The 27,942-nt window shown below is 36.1% G+C and overlaps 1 protein-coding gene across 3 annotated transcripts in view; it reads left to right on the forward strand.

Moving 5' to 3' along the window:
• Window positions 1-27,942, forward strand: part of SLIT2 (slit guidance ligand 2) — a 398,287-nt gene that overhangs the window by 319,287 nt on the left and 51,058 nt on the right. For all 3 annotated transcript variants that reach the window (XM_079920024.1, XM_079920023.1, XM_079920025.1), the window contains exons 27-29: window positions 16,636-16,760; window positions 16,895-16,992; window positions 18,251-18,390. In XM_079920024.1, the coding sequence (XP_079776150.1) occupies window positions 16,636-16,760; window positions 16,895-16,992; window positions 18,251-18,390 (363 nt within the window). The remainder of the gene's footprint in view (window positions 1-16,635; window positions 16,761-16,894; window positions 16,993-18,250; window positions 18,391-27,942) is intronic.

Here is a 27,942-nt window from a genome sequence, read left to right on the forward strand (position 1 = left end):
GCTTATTAAACTTGTTTTATTGGTAAAACTAAACCTTGGGTATTGTGGAGCATAGAGAAAGTTGCAGACCTACCTGAAAAGATAAGCTTTCAACACTTGATCATGTAGGTGGGAAAACATATCTAAGTAGGTAATAGTGTGCAGTGAATCACAGAATGAAGACCAGCCTGGTTTCACCTGGACTAAATCCCAGCTTCAATTTTCAATAGCTATGTAACTTTAGTTTACTAGCTTAACCAGCCTGTGGCTCAGATTCCTCATCTGTAGGCAGAGGTGATGATAATACATACCAGAAAGGGTTTTTTAAGATTAGATGAGATATTATAAGTGGAATCTTAAAGAAAAAAAAAAAAGAAAAGAAAATGTCGTTTTCACAGAAACAGAGAATAGCAGGGTAGTTTCCAGGGGCCGGGGGAGAGGGAAAATGGGGAGATATTGGTGAAAGGGTACAAACTTTCAGTTATAAGGACAATAAGTTCTGAGGATCTAATGTACAGCATGGTGGCAATAGTTAATAATATGGTATTGGATGCTTAAAAGTTTCTGAGAGTAAATCTTAAGCATTCTCCCCACACACACACAAAAGTTAACTATGTGAGGTGATGGATGTATATTATCTTGCTCTTGTTAATCACTACACAGTGTATATGTATATCAAATCATCAGGTTATACATTTTAAGTACATACAATTATATTTGTAAAATATTTTTCAATAAAGTTGGGGGAAAAGGATTCATTTATTTAATATATATAAAACATGCTTACTGCCTTACACACAATAGCTCTCAGTATAGGTTAGCTGCCATTTTTATTATTATAACATTTCAAAACACCAGCAAAAATATGATGCGGGATGGCATGCTATGTTCTGTTGGTGAAAGAAGGAATTTTCAAAAACTGTATTCCCTCCTCCAAACATTTTTAAGTGGTCATCTGATGTTATTTCATAGTTATAAATGGTAACAGGAGATGTAATTCACAGTGCATTGTAAATATTGATATCTTAAAACAACACTCTTCCGTTATTCTTTTAAATGTATTTTGTGGAATCTAAATATCACAGCCAATTTTAAAAGAAACAAAAACAAGATCCTCAATATTTTATGTTGCTCTTTTTCCTCGAACTTCGATTTTTCTCCTTGAATTTCTGTTTCCAGTACCTCAGAGAATTGTATCATTCTTCACTGCCAAAAATATGTATATAATTTGAATATTTAAAATTTCCTACCACTAAAGATCTATGAGTTTTTAAATTTTTATTAGAATTAATTGTCAATAATGCTTAATGCAACACTGATTGCAACAGCATAATTATTTATCAATATGCTAATATTTATATTCAAAATTGAAATTAAAATTTTATTGGAAATGCCTCTCTGGGATTATGTGCATTGATTGCAAGAGACTTTGCAAATAACCAATGTTTTAAATTATTCTTTTGTAACACAGATGCTTCCTTGGGGCAGTGCCCCATGGTAAATTTCTGGTGGGCTGAGAAGTATATCATTTTTTTGTAAGGTGGAGATGATTGTCAAAGGGGAGATAGGGGAGGAGAAACTGGCATAAAAACTTACTTGTAGGCGTATTATTGGGCAGATTGATTCTAGAAAGAGTATACAGACAAGTTGAGCAACTGCAGACTGATTCTGTTACACTCTCTGTACCCAGGGATACTCACACTCCACTTTGAAAAATGCTGGTGTTTATCTTCAATTCTTAAATCTTAGAGTTCCATGAAGATATTTCTTTTTTTTTTTAATTTTTTAAAATTTATTTATTTATTTATTTATTTTGGGCTGTGTTGGGTCTTCGTTGCTGAGAACGGGCTTTTCTCTAGTTGCGGCGAGCGGGGGCTACTCTTAGGTGCAGTGCGTGGGCTTCTCACTGCGGTGGCTTCTCTTGTTGTGGAGCACGGACTCTAGGTGCACAGGCTTCAGTAGTTGTGGCACGTGGGCTCAGTAGTTGTGGCTCGCGGGCTCTAGAGCACAGGCTCAGTAGTTGTGGCGCACAAGCTTAGTTGCTCTGCGGCATGTGGGATCTCCCTGGACCAGGGCTTGAACCCATGTCCCCTGAATTGGCAGGTGGATTCTTAACCACTGTGCTACCAGGGAAGTCCCCACATTAATTTGTTAAATGTTCCCAGAAGGCCAGTGAATACAAACATACATACACGCATAAATGTCTGTTTAACTCAAGATTTGTCTAATTGATTTGACCTTTTCTTCATTAATAGTATCTTTTGTTCTTAGTATAGCATGAATGGAAATATGCTTTGGTCTGGATCAGTGTAGCCTGACAGACCTTTCTACAGTGATAGAAATGTTCCATACCTGTGCTATCCAATATGGTAGCCACTAGCCACATGTGGTTGTTGAAATGTAGCTAAGGCAACTGCGGAAATGATTTTTTAAATTGTATTTAAATTTAAACTTAAATAGTCATATGTAGCTAGTGGCTACCATATTGCATAGTGCTGTTGCTACAGGACTCAGATGAAGAAATCCTGTCAGAGAGCGGCTGTGAAAGGTTTCTTACAAGAGTGTCTAAGCCAGTTGTTTGGATAAGCAGGCAAGTGTGAGGACTTGAGCTACAGGCGGGTGGAACTGCAGGAGCCCAGCTGTGATATAGGAAAATGCTGGAACTGTGACAGTTTATTTAATATTCACTGACTCATCGAATTAACAAATCACACATATTTCAAGGTACATCCTAAACTACATAGCAGACAGCATAGGTGTAGGCCAGTTGACAAGAAGTGTAGACATTCAGAACTCAACAAATTTAGTGTAAGTGCACTTAGCAAACTTTAAGATTTACTCAGTTCCTCTATAACTTAACCTAATTTTAGAGAGATAGCAAACATTGAAACTCATAATGTTCTTTGCCAGCATTTCTCGATATTTTTCAGAATATTGTGAACCACTCTCATATTCTTTGCTAGAAATATTTACTCATAAAAAATGGATTGGTAAAGACAAAGTATTCTAATCCATTCATTAAAATAATTAACTCTGGGAAATCTACCGAGTACTGTGTTTTTGAGTTTACACGCTTTATGAGCTTGAAAGCAGTAAAATTACACTTCTTTAAATATTTTATAATTTGAGGTTTTTATATTTTAACTTTTGTGCCAGTTTTAATGTGTTTTATTTATTCATGAAAATCATGTAAGTACATACTCCTAATATTAAAGTTTGTAAATATGTAATTTCAAATTACAGCAGGAAGATGAATATTCTTTATTTGAAAACATGTTTATGTAGCTATATTTAAATATAACTTAAATATTTTCTCTGCTAGAAAAGACAATAATATTATTTTGAGTAATTAATTCTTTCAATACAATTTTTATCTTACATTTTTCAGAGTATTTTCTTTGTAGTATAATCTCATAGTTTCAGCGCACAACAGAAATAAATGAACTGAATGAAATAGATTATCAGAGCATATTTAATTAATACCCAGATTAGGGCATTCTTGAATGGGAAGCAGATGGTCATGACTTGTTCTTATAACCCAAATGTCCTGTCTTCATCTTTTAAATATCAGATGATATTAGAATGCTCAAGTAGAAAATGAAGGGTTTTTCCCTCTCCAGGTTTTCATTGAAAACGTCAGCATGGAATGTAGAATATTGTTAATTTCTAATATTCCCTTTATTGCTCTTGGTTCAGGAAGCTTTAGCTATGCAGGCTACTAAATTGTTCACTTTTAATTTTACAGACATTTATTAAACACTTAAATGTGCTAAGGAGTGAACAGTCTAAAGGAAACAAGTGGTATATTGCCTGTTTCATTCAACAAATATTATGTGAGTTCCTGTTATGCACCAGGCACAGATCCAAGGTATTAAGAATACAATAATAAATAGGACAGAAAAACCCCTGCCTTTATGGAGCTTGTATTCTACTGATAGATAACATTTAAATGGATAATTGCAAAACGATATGGAAGTTTGGTGATAGAAATATATATACAATATTAATAATGTATATCCAAACCAAACAATTGTGGAATTGTAACCAATACCACCAGGTCCATCAGGGCATCAGGAGACTCTTATAGTGAGTCAAGTGGAACTGAGAATGGAGCACAAATCAGGGAAAGCAGCCCCAGTGGTCAGGTGTCTGGTAGCCAGGAACCCAGTGAAGAGGCAGGGGTATGGTGCTCAACATACCTCATTAGTTATCTGTAAAGATCAGCTAAGGGGTTGGGAAACCTGGGACCTTTTCATATCCCAGAATGATCAACATTCCACCACCACATGGTTGATCTCTTCTGCTATTTTTATAGGTGAAGAATCCTCTAAATTCTGGAATTTCTGGGAAAAATTCCACATCTCTCAATAATAACATTGTAATATTGTCAGTTTTTTTTCCCAGTGAGATCATTTCCTTTTGGAGGGTGTTCTTGACAAGTTCAAGGTCTTTTGGTTTTTTTTTCCTCAAAATTATTAGTTAATATTTTCCTTAATCATTTAATTAAAGTATGAAGGTGATTAAATAATTTAATCTAAAAAAATGAAAAATTTACTAGTTAGATCTGTTTTGAAATAGTATTTAAAACTTGGTCAAATCCTTTTTACATTTTCAGATTTATTATCACTAGAACATAGTTATAAATTTGAAATAACCTTAGCTTTGGGGGATTAAGATTTGCTCGCTGACTAAAGAAAATATCCAGGTTTCTACATAGTTATTTGCCAAAAGCACCATCTTTGAAAAACAAACAAGGGCTGTTTTTCATTATACTTTTTTTTAAATAAATTGTATTTATTTATGTACATATGTATGTATGTATGTATTGGCTGTGTCAGGTCTTCCTTGCTGCACGCTGGCTTTCTCTAGTTGTGGCGAGTGGGGGCTACTGGGGCTACTCTTCGTTGTGGTACGCAGGCTTCTCATTGCAGTGGCTTCTTTTGTTGTGGAGCACACGCTCTAGGCACGCAGGCTCAGTAGTTGTGGCTCGTGGGCTCTAAAACACAGGCTCAGTAGTTGTGGCGCACGGGCTTCGTTGCTCCGCGGCATGTGGGATCTTCCCAGACCAGGGCTCGAACCCGTGTCTCCTGCATTGGCAGGTGGATTCTTAACCACTGCGCCATCAGGGAAGCCCTTCATTATACTTTTTAAAAAACTTAAAACACTGGGCAATTTTTAACATTTATTTTAATAGGTGATGAGAATTAATGATTTGTATTCCATTCTTAAATATCATACATCTATATCATCTCTGGTACAATAATTCCATGAAGTAATTATTGCTCTTTTTCTTTTAAGTGTGCTTCAAGAAGTTTATTTACTGGCTTAAGATCATATGTGTGTGTAGCAAATGGCCAAGCCAGGGAATCCCAGAGGTGTAATACCCATCTTCGTGTTTTTGTTTAACCGTTTATAAAATGCAAATTTGTAGGATTTTAACCCCCCTATCACCTAGGGACCATCTCTACCCCTCCACTGAAACTATAGGGATACAGTGACTTCCCTCTTGCCCATTTCAATAGCTTCTTTTTAGCTTCTTTATTTGCCCTCTTTTCATCTTAGACAGTAGTGGCCACTGCTCCCTCTTGTACATTCCCATTGCCTCTTCATTCATTTGCTGACATCTCTTTCTTACCCACTCTTTAATATTGACATATGTGGGGTTCTCTCCTTAGCCCTGTTAATTTAATTGATTTTGGTCCTGTGGCTTCAAGTATCTAGCCATGACTTTTCTTATGAACTTCAGATTCATATTTCCATTCACCTAGTGAATTCCTCCCCTTGCTGGCTTGCATAAACTTAAAACACATATTCCAAAATATGCTTTCCCATTTTCCACATTCTCCTGCAACTGTCCTGTAGTTGATCCATAGATGTCTCTATTACTGAACTATTAGTTAGTTATGCCCAATATCAAATATCCCCCTTTGTTTTTTCTGAGTTGTCTTTGATGTACATCTGACTTTATACAAGGGCAGTACTAGAGGGTTCTACTATTTGACTCATGTGTCCAAGGGACACCAGAATGAAGGCAGACTCTGGGATATAGTTAGAAATTTGTGTTTGGAGCTTTTAGTCATAAGTCAAAGTGAGATACAATTCTCAGTGGGTGGCAATATTAGTGTCAGGTGCCTAGCTAGTGACTTGAGTCAAGTAAGCAAGTCAGCCTACAAGCTTTAATGGATTTGCAGTCCAGCAGTTCTTCCATCAAAGGTAAAGTAACTGACAAAGACAAATTGTTAACCAAACTTTCTGCTCGTTTTCCCTTTGAATTATTAAGCTAAACACAACTCCACTCCATATAGCTGATGCTAGAGAACTCTCTTAAGTCAAGACCTAATCTTAAATCAATCTAGATATCCTAGACTGGCCTTCATTTCGGTGACACTAGTAAATATTTGTATTCAGGAAGCTAGACTTGTTTTCTCCTCTGCGACATCTTTCTCCTCTGTGGCACACATCTTCTGAGGGCTAATGTCTTGGCAATAACTTCACTTCTTGGAACCGGCTTTTGGAAGAAAGAAAGTTTGAAGATCGGTGAAGTTGTATCAGCAAGCAAGTTCTAGTTCCTTGCCAAGCATCACTGCAAGAACAAAAAGAACCTCTCCTTCTGAATTGTGTGCTGTTATTCCTCGTGGTTGTCCACGCCAGATTTACAAATCACAGTTGCAGTCCTTAAAAACATAAAATCATTAACTCTAGGTGTCGTTACCCAATGGGAAATTATCTCTCGGTGCCCATTTCCACTCTCCCTTGTTTTAGTTAATAATAGCCCCTACAGTTTTTCCAGATTTCAAAAGCTCCTGGCATAGACCGAAGGTACTCAGTGAACTTGCAATGAATGAATAAACAGCAAGCTCTCATTTGCCTTTGTGCTAAAATTTGAACAAACATACAGAGGAAGACTTACTCTCTTTTCTCCTTTTAAGTAAACCACTTGTGTCCCTCCCAGCCCCTGCCTTCTTTGGATGTCTAGGCTTTAAAGAGTGTCAGAACTTTCTGTGGCTTCTGTGCTTGTTCTCACTATATTCTGTGCTCAGAATTCATTAGCATCTCATTTAAAGCTTAAAGCAACCCATTGAGATGACTGCCATTACTCTCCTAATTCCATACAGTTAAGTAACACATCTAGATCACTAACTTGGCCTGGTTGACTTCTGATTCTCTTCCTAAGATTACTACGCATTATGATAAGAGCTTGTCTATTTCTTGTTCCTGGACATCTTCTTTTCATCTGGGACCAACCAAGTGTGCAAGATTCTACGTGCTGGTTTGCTCTTAGAGAACTATGCTAACCCTTCTACCATTTTATTTTGACTTTAGCATATCCCTTTGGCTCTGATATTATCTCCTTGTTATAGAAACAGATTAAAGATGTGATTACCCTTGAATAAGAACTTTGCAAGAAAGGGTCTCAGAGAAGTTGTCCCGGATGGAAAATGAACCACAGATTGAAGGCAAAGACAAGATAGAAGGTAGACTTAGAAGAGAAGCAAAATATGGATGGGAAGATGAATGAGAGAAGAGAACCAGATACAAAGGATATAGTTCCAAGGGGTTAGAATGTAAAAATAAATGGATTTAGATAAACCAAGTGGATGTAAAAATCACATTATAAGAAGAACATTTAGTTAGGTGGAATTATAATCTAAATAGGAAAAGGAATCATACCATTTTAAGACATTTGGACATATCGGAGGACGCTGCTATTTGGAATTTCTATAATTCAGAAACATCTTTTGAATTACCTTTCACTCAAACTCAAATGCTAGAAATAATAAATTATCTTTGAAAAAATTGATTTTAAAAGAGGGATTTGAAAAAAGGAGAAGCAAATAGAATGGTAGCTATTAGTAGTCAACTTTACCAAGCCGAAGAAATTAGAATTCAGTATTTTATATATTCCTCAACCTGATGCCGCCAGAACAGTTTGTGGGTTTAGGAAATTATCAGAAGCCTGTGCACATGAGAAATCTTGTTATTTTGATTCTTGTAGCTAAACTGAATATGTATGGGAGAGCAACAATCTCCCTTCATATACCCATAAGAAATTGCAGATACTGAAAATAGTTGAGCAGACGTGCTATATTAAAAATGAAACTTGGTCCTGGAAAAAAAAGTGGAGAAATTAGATAGTGCTTATTAATCAAATATGGTTCAGTGGATATTTATTCAATAAATCTCGACTGTGCTAAAAACTGGACAGAGGCTGCTTCAGCCTGGCAATTTCATTATCTGCATACTCTATTAAAATAATTCTTCAAAACATACCCAGTTTTTTTTCTAAAACAATCTCGAGCTTCTCATCTAAATAATCAAACATAATTTTTGAAAAATGTCACATTCCACGGAATAAATTTAGAAACTGCCAACCCTGAACCCCTCCATTCAAACTACAGTCTTTGGAGGTTGAAAGCACAGAATTAGACTAAAAGACAATTTTCCTCAAGGTCTTGGGAAGTAGCCAGATGAATGTTTACAGTCCTTGCATTTGCTGACCTGCTGCTTTGCTGGCGTACATTCTTAGCTGCTTCACCCTATGCCTTTGTTCTAAGAGTCTTCTTTCTTCTAGCCTAGCTCAGGAATCCATTACCATTTAGATATTTCCTTTCCTAGTGCTGATTCTAAGTGTGATCATTTTAGCAAACACAAAGCCATTTATTGTGGGGTATGAGATTAATTTAACATACTGCTCTAATTAACTGCTACATTTACTTCCCCAATGTACTGAATAGCTAAATTTATTTGATAAATACATTGGAGGAGGGTGAGAAATTAAATTTCTACATGGCTCACTTCAGTATTAATCCCAGCAATTTCCCAACTGTAATTTGATACAACAACTGCCTTCGTTTTTCTGGTACCAAGAAAAAGCAGAGGAGATACAGGCAAGGCCTCCCCTAGTGATTGAGGTGTCACTGGGAGCAAACACCAACCCTTCCCATTAATAGTGATCCCCAGAACTGTCATTTATTTCCAAATAGTTGAAAAAGAAACAGGAATCTCTATGTAAACATATTTCAGGGTTTTTGTTAATAGGAAAACTGAACAGTATAGAACGCTGTCCTTTTTTGGATTGTACTCCAAAACCATTATATGAATATGTATTTCCTAGGGTAAGGGAATGTTTAGGTATGAAGAGTTTTAATGGCCACCATGTTACTTCACATTTTCTTTCATATATGAGTTTCTGTAAGTAGACCAACAGCTTACTGTTGGTCTCTAATCTGTAGAAAATTTTGATTAAAGAAAGTTTATATTAGCAGAAGTCATACAGCTTTTTGGGTGGAGGTACCTTGAAGCTTAGAGCAGTGGTAGAAGAGTAGGGGCAGGGGAGGGATGCTATACAGCTGCCTCAGATAACCTTGCTAGAAATTATGTGTGGTGAGACATACACTTAGAATTATCACTGCTAATTCCAGTGAGGATAAAGAACTACAGAGAGATTGATGGTGAAAGCAAAAATATAATTAATGTTTATGTTATAAAATATTTGTATTTTAAATATAAAAGTGTCACTCTGACAGAGTGTACTCATCAAACAGTTGCCAAAAGGCAGTCTAGTGCACTCTCACAAACAGTGCAAAAAGTAGCATCAATGGAACATAATTTTATTGAGGATGGTACAATATCTACATTTCCAGCCACTTGTGGAACAGATATGTGTGGCCAAAGGAATGTATCTTCAACTGAATCTGCATTTAATCTGGACCTTTCATGGATTATGACATTTTTTTAATGTGTATCCCAAAAGGTGAGATTGCAAGTAGAGACCGCTTCAGCAGTATTTTCTTCTCGACGAGGAAGACACAGAAATCTCACTCATCTTGTGCCTGTGCTAATGTGCTAACAAATTGAACTGAAGGGACATGAGGGAGGATATAATGAAGATTTCATTTTCGGTTTCTTGTCCTAAGCATAAAAGTGGCAGTGTTTTGTATCTCATGTATGAAAATGACAGTACTGGACTAATATTATCAGGGCAGGTGCACATTATTGCATTTTTATTTGCACTGATAAATTTTTTTTTTTTTTTTATTTATTTGTTTTATATTTTTTTAACATCTTTATTGGAGTATAATTGCTTTACAATGGTGAGTTAGTTTCTGCTTTATATCAAAGTGAATCAGCTATATATATACATATATTCCCATATCTCCTCCCTCTTGCATCTCCCTCCCTCCCACCCTCCCTATCCCACCCCTCTAAGTGGTCAAAAAGCACTGAGCTGATCTCCCTATGCTATGTGGCTGCTTCCCACTGGCTATCTGTTTTACATTTGGTAGTGTATATATGTCCATGCCACTGTCTCACTTTGTCCCGGCTTACCCTTACCCTTCCCGTGTCCTCAAGTCCATTCTCTACGTCTGCGTCTTTATTCCTGTCCTGCCACTAGGTTCTTCAGAACCTTTTTTTTTTTTTTTTTTAAGATTCCACATCTATGTGTTAGCATACGGTATTTGTTTTTCTCTTTCTAACTTGCTTCACTCTGTATGACAGTCTCTATGTCCATCCACCTCACTACAAATAAATCAATTTCGTTTCTTTTTATGGCTGAGTGATATTCCATTGTGTATATGTGTCACATCTTCTTTATCCATTCATCTGTCGATGGACACTTAGGTTGCTTCCATATCCTGGCTATTGTAAATAGAACTGCAATGAACATTGTGGTACATGACTCTTTTTGAATTATGGTTTTCTCAGAGTATAAGCCCAGTAGTGAGATTGCTGGATCATATGGTAGTTCTATTTTTAGTTTTGTAAGGAACCTCCATACTGTTCTCCATAGTGCCTGTATCAATTTACATTCCAACCAACCATGCAAGAGGGTTCCCTTTTCTCCACACCCTCTCCAGCATTTATTGTTTGTAGATTTTTTGATGATGGCCATTCTGACTGGTATGAGGTGATACCTCATTGTAGTTTTGATTTGCATTTGTCTAATGATTAGTGATGTTGAGCATTCTTTCATGTGTTTGTTGGCAATCTGTATATCTTCTTTGGAGAAATGTCTGTTTAGGTCTTCTGCCTGTTTTTGGATTGGGTTGTTTGTTTTTTTGATATTGAGCTACATGTGCCGCTTGTAAATTTTGGAGATTAATCCTTTGTCAGTTGCTTCATTTGCAAATATTTTCTCCCATTCTGAAGGTTGTCTTTTTCTCTTGTTTATTTTTTCTTTTGCTGTGCAAAAGCTTTTAAGTTTCATTAGGTCCCATTTGATTATTTTTGTTTTTATTTCCATTTCTCTAGGAGATGGATCAAAAAAGATCTTGCTCTGATTTATGTCGTAGAGTGTTCTGCCTATGTTTTCCTCTAAGAGTTTAATAGTGTCTGGCCTTACATTTAGATATTTCATCCATTTGAGTTTATTTTTGTGTATAGTGTTAGGAGTGTTCTAATTTCATTCTTTTACATGTAGCTGTCCTGTTTTCCCAGCACCACTTACTGAAGAGGCATTCTTTTCTCCATTGTATATTCTTACCTCCTTTATCAAAGATAAGGTGACCATAGGTGTGTGGGTTTATCTCTGGGCTTTCTATCCTGTTCCATTGATCTATAGTTCTGTTTTTGTGTCAATACCATACTGTCTTGATTACTGTAGCTTTGTAATATAGCCTGAAGTCAGGGAGCCTTATTCCTCTAGCTCCATTTTTCTTTCTCAAGATTGCATTGGCTATTAGGGTCTTTGTGTTTCCATGTACATTGTGAAATTTTTTGTTCTAGTTCTGTGAAAAATGCCATTGGTAGTTTGATAGGGATTGCACTGAATATGTAAATTGCTTTGGATAGTAGAGTCATTTTCACAATGTTGATTCTTCCAATCCAAGAGCATGGTATATCTCTCCATCTGTTTTTATCATCTTTAATTTTTTTTATCAGTGTCTTATAGTTTTCTGCATACAGGTCTTTTGTCTCCTTAGGTATGTTTATTCCTAGGTAACTTATTCTTTTCGTGGCAATGGTAACTGGGAGTGTTCCCCTAATTTCTCTTTCAGATTTTTCATCATTAGTGTGTAGGAAAGCAAGAGATTTCTGTACATTAATGTTGTATCCTGCTACTTTATCAAATTCATTGATTAGCTCTAGTAGTTTTCTGGTAGCATCTTTAGGATTCTCTATGTATAGTATCATGTCATCTACAAAGTGACAGTTTTACTTCTTCTTTTCCAATTTGGATTCCTTTTATTTCTTTTTCTTCTCTGATTGCTGTGGCTAAAACTTCCAAAACTATGTTGAATAATAGTGGTGAGCATGGACAACCAATAATAGTGGTGAGAGTGGAACAAGAGTTCCTGATCTTACAGGAAATGGTTTCAGTTTTTCACCCTTGAGAATGATGTTGGCTGTGGGTTTGTCATATATGGCCTTTATTATGTTGAGATAAGTTCCCTCTATGCCTACTTTCTGGAGGGTTTTTATCATAAATGGGTGTTGAATATGTCGAAAGCTTTTTCTGCATCTATTGAGATGATCATATGGTTTTTCTCCTTCAATTTGTTAACATGGTGTATCACGTTGATTGATTTGCGTAGACTGAAGAATCCTTGCATTCCTGTGATAAACCCCACTTGATCATGGTGTATGAGCCTTTTAATGTGCTGTTGAATTCTGTTTGCTAGTATTTTGTTGAGGATTTTTGCATCACTGTTAATCAGTGATATTGGCCTGTAGTTTTCTTTCTTTGTGACATCCTTGTCTGGTTTTGGTATCAGGGTGATGGTGGCCTTGTAGAATGAGTTTTGGAGTTTTCCTCCCTCTGCTATATTTTGGAAGAGTTTGAGAAGGGTAGCTGTTAGCTCTTCTCTAAATGTTTGATAGAATTCTCCTGTGAAGCCATCTGGTCCTGGGCTTTTGTTTGTTGAAAGATTTTTAATCCCAGTCTCAATTTCAGTGCTTGTGATTGGTCTGTTTATATTTTCTATTTCTTCCTGGTTCAGTCTCACAAGGTTGTGTTTTTCTAAGAATTTGTCCATTTCTTCTAGGTTGTCCATTTTATTGGCATATAGTTGCTTGAAATACTCTCTCATTATCCTTTGTATTTCTGAAATGTCAGTTGTTACTTCTCCTTTTTCATTTGTAACTCTATTAATTTGAGTTTTCTCCCTTTTTTTCTTGATGAAAGTGGCTAATGGTTTATCAATTCTGTTTATCTTCTCAAAGAACCAGCTTTTAGTTCTATTGATCTTTACTATCATTTCCTTCATTTCTTTTTCATTTATTTCTGATCTGATCTTTATGATTTCTTTCCTTCTGCTAACTCTGGAGTTTTTTTGTTCTTCTTTCTCTAATTGCTTTAGGGGTAAGGTTAGGTTGTTTATTTGAGATGTTTCTTGTTTCTTGAGGTAGGATTGCATTGCTATAAACTTCCCTCATAGAACTGCTTTTGTTGCATCCCACAGGTTTTGGGTCGTCGTGTTTTCATTGTCATTTGTTTCTAGGTATTTTTGGATTTCCTCTTTGATTTCTTCAATGATCTCTTGATTATTTAGTAGTGTATTGTTTAGCCTCCATGTGTTTGTATTTTTTACAGATTTTTTTTCCTGTAATTGATATCTAGTCTCATAGGGTTGTGGTCAGAACAGATACTTGATACAATTTCAATTTTCTTAAATTTACCAAGGCTTGATTTGTGACCCAAGATATGATCTATCCTGGAGAATGTTCCATGAGCACTTGAGAAGAAAGTGTATTCTGTTTTTTGGGATGGAATGTCCTATAAATGTCAATTAAATCTATCTGGTCTATTGTGTTATTTAAAGCTTGTGTTTCCTTATTTATTTTCATTTTGGATGATCTGTGCCTTGGTGTAAGTGAGGTGTTAAAGTCCCCCACTATTATTGTGTTACTGTCGATTTCCTGTTTTATAGCTGTTAGCATTTGCCTTAAGTATTGAGGTGTTCCTATGTTGGGTGCATGTATATTTACAATTGTTATATTTTCTTCTTGGATTGATCCCTTGATCGCTATGTAGTGTCCTTCATTGTCTCTTGTAATAGTCTTTATTTTAAAGTCTACTTTGTCTGATATGAGAATTGCTACTCCAGCTTCTTTTGATTTCCATTTGCATGAAATATCTTTTTCTATCCCCTCACTTTCAGTCTGTATGTGTTCCTAGGTCTCAAGTGGGTGTCTTGTAGACAGCCTGTATATGGGTCTTGTTTTTGTATCCATTGAGCCAGTCTATGTCTTTTGGTTGGAGCATTTAATCCATTTACATTTAAGGTAGTTATCGATATGTATGTTCCTATTATCATTTTCTTAATTGTTTTGGGTTTGTTATTGTAGGTCTTTTCCTTCCCTTCTCTTTCCTGTCTAGAGAAGTTCCATTTGTTGTAAAGCTGGTTTTGTGGTGCTGAATTCTCTTACCTTTTGCTTGTCTGTAAAGGTTTTAATTTCTCCATTGAATCTGAATGACAGCCTTGCTGGTATAGAGTAATCTTGGTTGTGGGTTTTTCCCTTTCATCGCTTTAAATATGTCCTGCCATACCCTTCTGGCTTGCGGAGTTTCTGCTGAAAGTTCAGCTGTTAACCTTATGTGGATTCCCTTGTATGTTATTTGTTGCTTTTCCCTTGCTGCTTTTAATATTTTTTCTTTGTATTTAATTTTTAATTGTTTGATTAATATGTGTCTTTGTGTGTTTCTCCTTGGATTTATCCTGTATGAGACTCTCTGCCCTTCCTGGACTTGATTGAGTATTTCCTTTCCCATATTAGGGAAGTTTTTAAGTATAATCTCTTCAAATATTTTCTCAGTCCCTTTCTTTTTCTCTTCTTCTTCTGGGACCCCTATAATTCGAATGTTGGTGTTTTTAATTTTGCCCCAGATATCTCTGAGACTGTCCTCAATTCTTTTCATTCTTTTTTCTTTATTCTGCTCTGTGGTAGTTATATCCCCTATTTTATCTTCCAGGTCAGTTTTCTGTTCTTCTGCCTCAGTTATTCTGCCATTGATTCCTTCTAGAGAATTTTTAATTTCATTTATTGTGTTGTTCATCATTGTTTTTTGCCCTCTAGTTCTTCTCTGTCCTTGTTAAATGTTTCTTGTATTTTTTCCTTCTATTTCCAAGATTTTGGATTATCTTTAGTATCATTACTCTGAATTCTTTTTCAGATAGACTGCCTATTTCCCCTTCATTTGTTTGGACTAGTAGGTTTTAACCTTGCTCTTTCATCTGCTGTGTGTTTCTCTATCTTCTTATTTTGCTTAACTTACTGTGTTTGGGGTCTCCTTTTCGCAGGGTGCAGATTCATAGTCTCATTATTTTTGGTGTGTGCCCCCCAGTGGCTAAGGTTGGTTCAGTGGGTTGTGTAGGCTTCCTGGTGGAGGGGACTCGTGCCTGTGTTCTGGTGGAGGAGGCTGGATCTTGTCTTTCTGGTGGGCAGGACTGCATCCAGTGGTGTGTTTTGTGGTGTCTGTGACCTTATTATTATTTTAGGCAGCCTCTCTGGTAATGGGTGGGGCTGTGTCCCTGTCTTGCTAGTTGTTTGGCATGGGGTGTCCAGCACTGTAGCTTGCTGGTCATTGAGTGGAACTGGGTCTTTCCACTGAGATGGACATCTCTGGGAGAGCTTTCACCATTTGATATTACATGGAGCCAGGAGGTCTCTGGTGGACCAGTGTCCTGAACTTGGCTCTCCCACCTCAGAGGCACAAGGCTGACACCTGCCTGGAGCACCAAGACCCTGTCAGCCACATGGCTCAGAAGATAAGGGAGAAAAAAAGAGGGATGGATGCATGGATGGATGGATGGATGGATGGAAGGAAGGAAGGAAGGAAGGGAGGAAATAGTTATTAAAATAAAGAATGAAAAATTATTAAAAATTAAAAAAATTAAAAGTAATAAAAGAAAGAAAGAAAGAAGAGAGCAACCAAACCAAATAACAAATCCACCAATGGTAACAAGCACTATAAGCTATACTAAAAAAAAAAAATGGACAGACAGAACACTAGGACAAATGGTAAAAGCAAAGCTATACAAACTTAATCACACAAAGAAGCATACACATACACACTCACAAAAAGTAAAAAGGAAGAAAATATATATATATATCTTTTGGGAAGTCTGAGGTCTTCTGCCAGCATTCAGTAGGTTTTGTAGGAGTTGTTCCACATGTAGATGTATTTCTGATGTATTTGTGGGGAGGAAGGTGAGCTCCACGTCTCACTCCTCCACCATCTTGAAGGTCTCCTGAGTTTGTACTTATTCAAAACCTTGCCCACCCATCCCCTAGCACACACACCCGCAGTCCTCTTTGGGATCCATGGCTTTCCATACCAGCCGCCTGAGTTAAGTTGCAGGCACTGGCCATGGAAAGCATCCGCATTAGCTAGTCAGCTAATGAGGGGACTGACCCTTTGATGCTGGCATCCCTAATGTCAGATCTTAACTACCTAAGCTCACAACTCAGAGCCCTACTCTGACATGAGAGAGTTTCACTATTAACTCCCAATGAGATGGCCTCCTGTTGCGTTCTTAAAGATAATTATGATGATGCTGATTTCTGGTTTTGTCATGGAAGAGAAACACATATGGATATGTGACCAATAATAATTTTATACAAAATGTACTGTTACATTAAGGCATTGAAATAATTTTAAGTGAACTGAAAACAGAAAGCATCCACTTCTCATATTTTTCAATCAATTTTTAGGTCCTGTAGATGTCAATATTCTAGCTAAATGTAATCCCTGCTTATCAAATCCATGTAAAAATGATGGCACCTGTAACAATGATCCAGTTGACTTTTATCGCTGCACCTGTCCATATGGTTTCAAGGTAAGTAGAAGCTGTTGTGGGAACCAAGATCTGAAAACGTAGCTTTCCTTGGTGGGTCTTTATTATTCTGTTGTGCTTTCTCTATGTGCTGAGAACTACTTTATTTACACTCAACTTGACCATTCCTTGTCCAGGGGCAGGACTGTGATGTTCCAATTCATGCATGCATCAGTAACCCATGTAAACATGGAGGAACTTGCCACTTAAAAGAAGGAGAAAAAGATGGCTTCTGGTAGGTCATTGGTCTGTGATTTTCTGTGTCTGACGTATTGGAGCAAGAATAAGCAAAGATTCATTTTTCCTTTTTAAATCCAAGGGCTTTGTTTTGAAAAGAGTACCAGAAATTCTGTTCATAAGGAAAGTATGTATTAGTCCCTTGCAGAGATACTTCGATATAAAAACAAATTGAGACATTACAGTATTCTCAGCTCAGGATGCTACAAAGCCAAGCAATTTAAAAACACGCACATGCGTACATTGGAACTAATCAAGTCAGATTAGGTCAAGACAAATTAGTGGCTCTGTTAAGCTAATTAATAGTCAAATAGTCCCCTACTGCAAGGCATATATCCATCTGTTGTTTTGTGTGTTGCTTTAACAGACTGTGTGTAATGATAAGATGTGGATCCCATTGAAACAGAAAAGTAATGACTCATTTCCAAGCCACAATATGTGTAGACAAACATGCTGTGAACATTTTTAATCAGGAGTTATTTAATCATACAGTACAGTTACTTCAGATCTACTTCATGAATCATGAAACAGGGTTCTTACAATGAAAACTAATAACTTCGCATAAGAATGCTAATCTACTACTAAAGCTTGTTAGAAATACCACTTTTTATAATACATATACTTCATTTCTGCCTTCTGTTATGAAGTTGTCTCTTTCATCAAGCCTTTACTCAAAGATTATTCTGATGCCTAGCAAGATGAAAGGTACAATGTATTATGCCAGTGAAAAATTGTATTTGTTGAGAGTTAAAGAGAATATTCATATTTTATAATTGCAAGGAAGACAAAGTTTTATTTTTAGATTTCTATTTTGCTTTGACACATCAAGAACATTACACATAAGTTAGTAAGTGTAATTTTTAAAAAATCAGAATCATTCCTCCTCATTGATGAGCAAATAAGCATGAATTATTTTATTAGAACACAACTAGAGATTAAGATATCTAGGGCTGTAGAGTAAACTTTTCTCATTTTTTAAACCTGCAAATGTATTGGATTTATTGACTTATAGGACCATGGGGCCATTTGCCATCTTGCAGCCAGCATAAATTTTCTTTCTCAAATTGTTTCTGATTTGGGGGATATTAACTTAAATTGATGTTTACAATGTGTCATTTAAAAGCATTTAAAAAATCAATTTCTTGTCGTTAAAAGCTCTGTAATTGATGAGTGTATTTAGTTTTTTTCAATATTTAGACCATATGGTTTGGAAATATAGGAAGGTGTCTTTTGTCTTTTCTTCCCCTGGCGTTCAGGTGTATTTGTGCTGATGGATTTGAAGGAGAAAATTGTGAAATCAATGTTGATGACTGTGAAGATAATGACTGTGAAAATAACTCTACATGCGTCGATGGAATTAATAACTACACATGCCTTTGCCCACCTGAGTACACAGGTAGGAAGACTAGGAAATGCTATTCCATCAATCTGTGTATCTGTTTGAAAGCACCACTGGCACTATGCTGCATGTGTTTAGTAGACCATTGTATTATTCAATAACTGATAGGTGTTTTGGAAATTAGCTGTAATGTAATAATAGACGGAGTTAAAGATGGTTTCAGCCAACCAAATAAAAGTCCTGGGGAGCTCAGTTAGAACATAAGCATCCATCATAAAGTAATACTTTCCAGCACAAAGGAAGTTATCATACTGAAGCTTTTAGTCCCACAACTGAATGACATTTTCATGCAAAGCACTTTTCCTATGCAGACCAACCCACCGATACATATGTGAAAAGGGAGCATTTCTTTACATAGGCAAAAAATAACCAAGCATTTGAGATTCTTCGTGTCCATACTTGTTTATTCATCAGTGAGTGTTTGCATGTAGCAACTCATGTCCTTCAAAATAGATCGCATTAGGAAGATACTGATCGCTTTGGGTAATCTTATCAGACATTCTCCCCCCACCCCACCTTTTTTTTTTTCTATCTTGATACAAAATGTCAGGAATAAAGGTGGTAACTCTCATGAGACTATCCAAACTGCTAAACTTCTGCCCTGGATAAACCAATTTGCTATAAAGTCAACATCAAGTTTACAACTTACTTATTATGTCAGAATATCTATTTTGATCAATTTTTGTGGCTATGAATAAGAAACTTCATAGTTACATTCTTAATAAACCATCTAGTTTTAAAATTGGTAGAGAAAAGGAGAATGTTACATATTTTATTTGTAAGAAAAAATGGAGAAGTACAGTCTGTCACTCTATTCAAAGTTACCATTTTCATTTGGCTGGGTATTTTTCATTAATTGTATTTATTTCCATATACATAGTTAAGAATATCAGAGGGTAAAATAGCTACTTGGATGACTGAGGTTAACATCTCTAGACATGAAAAATGGAAGCACATCTGTATGATTAATTTTCCCAGGGATTTGTTAGAAAAGCACTGAAATTTAAGCTTTTATGGAATACTCAAACTTTGCATTTTAAGAGGTACTTTCTTGATGGGAAGATGCTAAATAGAATAATGAGTTTTTGTTCTGATATCCCGCGTCTGTTTGAGAGATTCTGCAGCTGCCTTTTCTATGGTATGATTTTTTTTTTTCACACCAGTGAAGTACCTGATGCCATACGAAGTAATATACTGAGTTTCCAGTAGAAATTTTAGCATGTATCACCAGTTACTCTATTTTTTATATATATATATTTATATATATATATATATAGCACTTGGACTCCTTAGTGGCCAGAATTTGAATTCTTTGTTATTTTGCATTAATTAAGGATAGCAAGTATGTCTAATATGCACCCATTCTAACAGCTAGGAAGAGTTTAGGTGTTACGTAGCTTTGACATTCACACGAGTTTTACTTGTGTCACACCTCACATACATGCCATTAGCCTGAGTGCACTGATTTTCGAGCCCTTGGAGCTACCCCGAGAATCTGAGTTTTTCTGGATGGGCTAATTTAGACTTACACAAGCAGCCCAATGCTTGCACCAAAATCTGTAGCTAGTACCTTCTTAGAGACAGTTCTCTATCCTGTCATTGTTCTGATCATTATAGGAAGAACTTAATTCACTTAATGTCAGAGACCTCTTTAAACTAACCTACTCTGACCAGGACAAATTGGATCCGAGTATTTCCAGCACAGTTTGGTTAGCCAATGTGTTCCTGAGCACAGAAACCAGGAATTTTTCTATATCCCCTTACCAATGAAAACTAGACCTGACAGCACTGCTGTATTCAGATGCTTCATACCTTTTCCATGATAATTTACATAAAGTGGCAGTCTCTTCTGCGTTGGTTTGGTTGGGTCCGCCTTTGGCTTTAGATGTGCTCTACGTCATTCCTTATCCATCTCTTTGAGTCTTTGTTTTACCTTCTCTCCCTTTGTTTTCCAAGATCCCTTCCTACACCTGATCTTCTTAAACACGTTTTCTGCATCCTAAAATGATTCAGTTCAGTGCAACTTCCTCTGAAAAGTATTACGAAGCTTCATTTCCCTGTGTCAGATCTCTTTCTCTGAAACACATCCAAAAAACTCCAAAGCTTATTAGCACAACCACTTTAGAGCCAAAACGTGACATCTATAAAAGCTATCATGTGGGAACCTGCCATGACTATTTGTCAAGGGCCGTTTGGTGCTCAACAAGAATGGAGACTCCTCTGGTTTTTTCAGTCATATCTATTGCAGGTATCAGTTTGCCTTAATTCAGGCTAAGGATAAACATTGCACTCTATAGAAAGTTCATAGCATACAAAACAGGAAGATACTATCACTATAACTTTGGGTTGGGTTTTGTGGGAAGTGAAGAGTTTTGCAAATTGACATTAGAGCAGATACCTAAATCAGACATATTTGTAAATCATCTATTAGCTGTAGCATTTTTGTCCATATGTGAAATGAACTCATTTACAAAATATCAAACAACCATCTGCAGATTTTGAAATCAGTGGCACATAAATGGCCTTTAATTATAGGAGGTTATAAATTGTACTCCAGATTTATATCCTGCTTCATCCAAGTCTGCAGTCAGGGAGACATTTTCTTATATCGTGGCTGTATTGTTTTTGATTTAAGCTTGGAATCTGATTAATGAGCATGAGATCTCGGAACAGAACCCCTACTGTGCTCAGAGAATATAATAATGTTGTCACTGCTTAAAAATCATTCAAGTTATAAGTTGCTTTCTGTTTGGAGATTTTTTTTTTTACTCTGTATCTCTGAGGCATTCAGTGAGAAAATGAACTCTCTAGTAGGAACAAATAAGACTTCATAGGAAAAACTTGTAAATTAATATGGTGAAAGTTTTTACATTTGGCACCCACGTTAAGAATCAGAATGGATATGATATGTTAATAGAGAAAATTCAAAGATCTGAAATCAGTCTGACAGAGAGGTCATGATATGACGGGCAGGCTGTAAAACATGGCTACATGTGTTCAAAATAAAATGAACCACTGTTGAGAAATTTATTAAATTTATTTAAGCCCATGTAACCAGAACTTCACAGTAAATAGTTATTGATTTATTATAGGACAAAACTCTGTCCTTTCCTGCTGCAGGGATTGACAACATAAATTTTAAGGGTCAGTATTGTTTTTCTGTTATGTAGCCGTTACTATCCCCTCCCCACCGAAAGCATCCAAACTGTTATTTTCTACCTAATTCAATCCATCGTCTGTCCTATGTATAACATATGACTGTTGATTGCTAGTATTCTTCAGACAAGATTAATTTTTGAGAAGTTTAACTCACTATGATTCTAAATTAAAATCACTGTGCTAAGGATTAATAAGACACTGAAATTGCTAAACAAATAATTTAAAAATTCACTCCAGGGTTTTAATAGTAGCTTGAGAGATTGTGTTTTTGGTGATGGTTGGTCATTCTTTTAAAATCAATATTATATCCTTTCTAAAAATAAGGCATTTCTTGAAAGTAAAGTTTTAAAAACTTCCTCAAATTGCACTAGCCCAGAACTTACAAAAGTGAACGTTGTAAGTGTGGCCCCCCTGCGATGTTGAAAAACTTGACACCTTTTCTTAAGCTCTGGTATGAATTCAGGTATTGCATCGAAAAATGTGGTTTTGAATGTTTCCTAAGAGCCAGAACCCTGGATCTGCTGTGTCAAGACTATGTTTCTTAATTAACCCTCTTCTCACAGGACCACATTCAAAGATGATACAAAATTGATAACATTTCAACCATGGGGTATTGCTTAATGGGATGGCGTACATTCAGTAAATGAAAGTTTCCATACAAGTTGGGTGTGTAAAGGCTTAGAATGTATTTTGTGGAAAAAAATTTCAGAACATTTTAATTTTTCCATTTTGTACCATTATCTCTCTGTTTTCCAAATCTCCAATGCCCACACACAAACCATTATGTACACATCTTACAAAGTAAAGTTGCCTGTTGTTAAATCACCGGTTTAGCCACAGATCTCTTGCTGCCTGTGATGGCATCTGCCTTTTACCTCATTTTCTCCTTGTTTGTGCGTTTGGCCCGGCTGTAGGTAAGAAATCTAAGCCTTGCTTCAGTTTGCTCTCTCACCCTGGGCTTCTCTGTTGTTAATGCTGTGCTTTGGCTTCCTGTGCTCCGCTGTGTACTGCAATGTAAAACGTCTTTTGTCTCTTCTGTCTTTGTTGCTGCCAGCTGCTAATCTGAATGAGGTGGAAAAAGGTTAGTTGCCTTTTAAGTCTATTATTTTATTTTAGTTTCCCTCTTTCTTTCAGAGCTACATAGATTTCATGGTGTGGACATGGTAAAAGGAATGTTGACAAAAATGAAATCTGAGATCAATATGTCAAATCAGTCATTCAGATCCTTGATATGTAGATAGCTATGCCAAACAGTATAAAGAGGGTATCTGAAATGCACTTTACCAATTTCTGGAAGACTGTGAAAGAAATTCTCTGAGTGGTCAGAAGAAGTGGCTAAAAATCAAGACTAATGCTTTCTAGTTTCTACTTGTCTGTATGCTTTTCCTTTTTTAAAGGTATCCCAAACATGTATTATTTTTATCATGAAAAACATGTCATCTAGTACAGTACATAGGCTGTAGCTAGAAAAAATTTTAAATAGTGAGAATTTTCCCATAACTTTAAATTAATATCTTTAGTAATTTGAAACATGAAAAGTGTTAAAAGATATATACATTTATTAAAACATTTTATAAAATAAAAATTACAAAGCCCAAGAGGTTGATTTATAAAATGACATTGTCAAACTCATAGAATGTCACGAGTACTAGGCAGTGTTTTTAAAGCATAAAAAGAGCCATATCTAACCATTGACACTTTACGGTCTGCTTGGCTTTCCAAATACGTCAAGGCCCAGGAAAGGAAGTCCTGTAGTGCTCAGGGTGATCAGCAGGTCTGGAGAATCATCATGAAATCTTTGTTAAATTTTCATCTTAAAGATTCAGAATTATACCTAATAACATTGTATTTTCACTCAGCTTACCAAGAGTCTTTAAGTGCCAAGTACAGGCACAGCATCCTAAAAGGGTGCTTGTCTTGACAGTTGCAGTTGTATGTAAGGCATTAGCAGTATGATTATAGGGCTAACATGGACTATATTGTATAGCAGCTCTGTCTCCTCTTGCTAAGGACTTCATTTTTTTTTTTTCTGTTGCATTGTTCAGATGATTTACTGTGTTTAGTCACTCACACTTACTATGTGCAGAGTTAAGTTAAAAAACATGAAAAAAAAGTTGTTTCCTATTTGGGAATGTAAAAAAATATAGCCTGTACATTCTCTGTGGATTAATGCATCCAATACCATCCTTGGTAAAATGTCATCTTTTCTCTTTTACAAGTACTAGAACAGTTGGTGGTCGGGGGAGAGATGTCTAAGGTCCGATTCTATCTCAGAAAACACGATGGCAATTATTCTGTCACGGGAAAGTGTCCTTAAATAGTTATATATACTCTCGGGAGCAAGCTTGGCAGTATGATATTGTTTTACATCACCACATGGTTTCATGTGTTGACTAAACCTCATGCTTATCTTTATAAAAGATGTCTCTTATTTTCAATAATCTGCTGCTGACTGAATTTGCTTTAAAAAGCAGTCAAACCATTTTCTATTATTTGAATCCAAAACATAACTAGAAATGAAATTTCAACTTCTTTACAGCACCCAGCATAATTTTCTTAAATAAAAAGAAACTCTGTTATTAGCTGACATATTGTTAATTTAAAAAGAACTCTGTAGATATGCGCAATAAGGACTTGAGCAATACCTTGTGTAAAACAGTGACAAAGTACTTACCCAAGGATACATACCTTGTAAGTAGGGATCTAGATGCAAACCAGTGTCTAACTGGCCCCAAGGCCTGCACTGTAATTTGGAGACCTTCCCCTGGAACCAGTCCCTTCTTATTTGCTGCCATCTTCCAGACTTGGCATCTTTTCACATCCACAGTGGCTCTGACTAATCCTTTGTGCCAAATAAGCTTTTCTTCTGCTGTCTCTTCAGCTGGCTGTAAGTAATTGACCCTTAGGTGTATTTGTGAAGAAAACAAAATTCAGGTGCAGACAGGCAGTCTACTTTATCTACACGTGAAAAAAAGAAAGTGCCTAATCGGTGTCTGTACAATTAATTAACTAATTCCCCTGATGACTAGCCTACCTTCCATCACATAGGGCAGGTGGGATACTGATGAATTTATGAAGCTAACGGGAAAAGCTAAAATTTCTCTCTTGGCACTAAAATTTATCAACTGTGGGGCCTGTCACAGTCTAATGACATCTGTCCCACCTCCTTTAGATGTTTGAGAATAACATGGAAGAATGTATAAGAAAACACTTGAAAATGTAGATGTCTATACTCCAGAAGTATCAAGGGCTGTCAGAGAGGACAAATTTAAGTTTTGGATCATTTAGTTCCAACCATCATCACTACAGTGACATGGTATAGATGGTTTTATGTCATTCCTAATGACGGAAGAATTCTTACGGAATTTTGATAAAGAAAATTCTACCTAAAGTAAGTTATATGTGTGAAGGAAATTCCTCCCCCTCATGGTCTTCAGTCTTTTTTCAGTAAAAAGAGAGTTTTACTGTCTTTTTAAAAATTATTATTTTGTCATTTTATTTGCCATGCTCACTTCCAATGGAAAGGCTTTATTTGAGAATAAGTCTTTGGTTCTCTTTACCCTCTTATTCTACATTGAAGTGTAAGGAAATACTGAATACTGAAGAACTCTTGAATTTGGCTGTATTTTTTTAGGTTTTTTGTATATTTTTGGATTGTCATGATCTCTTAATAACAGTGACTCCTTCTCTCATTAATTGTGCCTCAAGCTGTGTAAGGTCTTTTTTGTCAAAGTCAATATAGCTGCACTCATACTTGCAGTCGTTTTTAACTAGAGAGAGGACTTTGGCAGCCTAATTATATTTTGTGGTTTGCATTCATGTTCCAACCTCTCAAAGCCTTCTTAAATACATTTGAATCTCAGAAAACATTTTAAAGATCCTATTTGCTCTTTAGTTAATAGGCAGGGCCCATTGAGTTCAGAACAACCATTTAGCTTAACCAAGGCTTATTCAATCTAATTTGGATTTATTTATTTTGAAACGAAGTTAAATATTTTTATAGTTTCAGTAGCTGTTGGAATTGGCTACATTATTTAGCCATAATGTTCCAATGAGGAAGTACTGAAAAACACTTCCTTTTTTGTTTATTTATTTGGAGAGGTAAGTTTTTCCATTTTAAAAATTCAAAAGATATTTATTGAGAAAATACCTTATTCAGAATACTATGCTCAGAATTGAAAGTGATATGAAAATACATAAAACATTACCCTTGTCTACCAGGCAGACTCTTTGGTTTGATTCTTCATTGCAAGTTCAGATTAGGTCAGTTATTTCACCAGTACAAAGCCATCACTTCTCATATTCCAAGAAAGTTAACAGCAAAGTATAGCTACTTGACTAGTTTTTAAATAAAGAGAAAGAATTGTTTCTGAACACAAAGACTAATCAAACTTTCAGGCAGACAAGCATTATGGAGCAACCCATTTCATGTCATGTAGAACAAAAGTGAGATTATAAAATGATTTTCTTTTCTGAAACATCAATATCCACATTTATAGCATATTTCCTTGAGCCTTCCTGTTTTGAATTATGATAAACTTTATCTCATGAGGTTATACTTTGGCTTTGTCCGCTTATGCTTGTGTCCCATTTTGCACACTCTTTGCACCAGAGGACATTTATCAGTGGCTAACATATCTTCAAAAGTTCATGGCTCCTCAAGATCAAGTCCCAATACTTCTCTACTAACAATTGGATTTAATTAAGCTTAGAGAAGTGGATATTATCTGGATAGTTTATTGATCATATTATGAAACAATTAACTATTGCTAATTGATAGAAGTTTCAGGATAATAAACACAAATAAGAAAACATCAGATTATTATTAAAAGGAGCCTTTAGGAAGAGTTAGCTCTTTTATAAAAATAAGAAGCAGAAACACACTGTTCATAAGTAATCCTTTACTTACTGATGAAATAAATTCAACTATTACTATCACTACTGATAAGGATACTAAATATTCAGATTGGAGAATAGGCTTCTGCTCACGTTGATGTGCTCTGGTGCCTGGGATGATAATGTTGAGCAGAGTAGGCAACAGATAGGGCTAGCCTGGTTCAGCAAAAGAGGAGAAAACAGAAATATTTTTCCTTCAGGTCCAATTCAGTTAACCTGTTCTGGAATGACTCCCATAATCCCATCAGCTGTGTCCACCCTCTAATACAGTTCATGCATCTCCCTGCTACATTGCAAGGTCTGTGAGAGGAGAGAGGATGCTATTCTTTACATGAATAAAGAACAAATGGGAAATGTACAATTTTTTTTAGGAATTGTATGTATGGAATTTTTCAAATTATGTAATGAGAAACATTCAGGTCCATTTATCTTAATCTTTCTCAGACAAGCCATTTACACTCACACTTCCTCCTGATTCCCGAGTTCATCCTCTCTGTTTCTGATGGGGATAGTCATCATTTGGCAGACAAGATTGTCAAGGTATCTGAGTCAATAGGCTACCCCTCAAGTTCAGCCTACAAGGCCATACGTGAGGGTGGGATCTCAAAACACAAATCTGCTACCAGTATTCCTTATTCTCTCTTCCCCCTTAAATTACCCCTTATGCCATCTGGGTCTCCTTCATTAACAATTTGTAAAGTATTTTCCTTTGAAAAGCAATCAAATAAGTGTTTTCACATTTTTCAAAAGCCATCCAGTATCTAATTTGTGCCAGATAATTTGCTAGCAAATGCAAGGGCAATGAAGAGATACAAAACTATAAATAAAGGTATCTATCCCTTGCCCTCAAGTAGTGTACTTTTAAGAAATTAAATCTCAATTTATTTCCAGTAGGTTGCTTTTTTTGGTACCTTCCCTCTCTGTGCCAATTCAAATAGAGTAAAATTAGTACCATTTTTCTAGGTTTTTCTTGAGCGAAGCAAGAGCTCAAAATGCAAATATTTGAAGAATGATGCATTTGACCCTCCAAAACTCTGTGTCCTGGGGATGCTGTCAGGAATTCAACCAGACTTCCTCCCTTGTTATAAGTATATTTGAAAATGTCATAACAGGTTAAATACAACACTAGAATGCTGGTTCAGTTATTCAGATTGCTGTCATGAGTTCCCTTTCCATTATTATCAATAGTAATGATCCTTTCATATTAAAAAAGAAACTAGTTTATGAACAGGAACAAACAGTTTATGAATAGGAACAAGAACAGGCTGCAGTGTCAGCCCTGGAATCCTCCCCACCTCCTTCATACATCCGTGGTCCCCAGAATGGACTCTGAGATTATTTCTGTTTCAGAGAAAAAAGAAACTAATCTGGTTACATTAGCAAAATCTAGTGAGAGTTAAGTGTTCCAACAATGGCATGAACCTATATCTAAAATTGTTTGTGTTTGTAAATATGGCCAACCTGAATTTACAGAGCTAACTTTGGGGAAAATAT

The sequence above is a fragment of the Stenella coeruleoalba genome, assembly GCF_951394435.1.
Source record: "Stenella coeruleoalba genome assembly, chromosome: 4".
In the NCBI taxonomy this organism is placed as follows: Eukaryota; Metazoa; Chordata; class Mammalia; order Artiodactyla; family Delphinidae; genus Stenella; species Stenella coeruleoalba.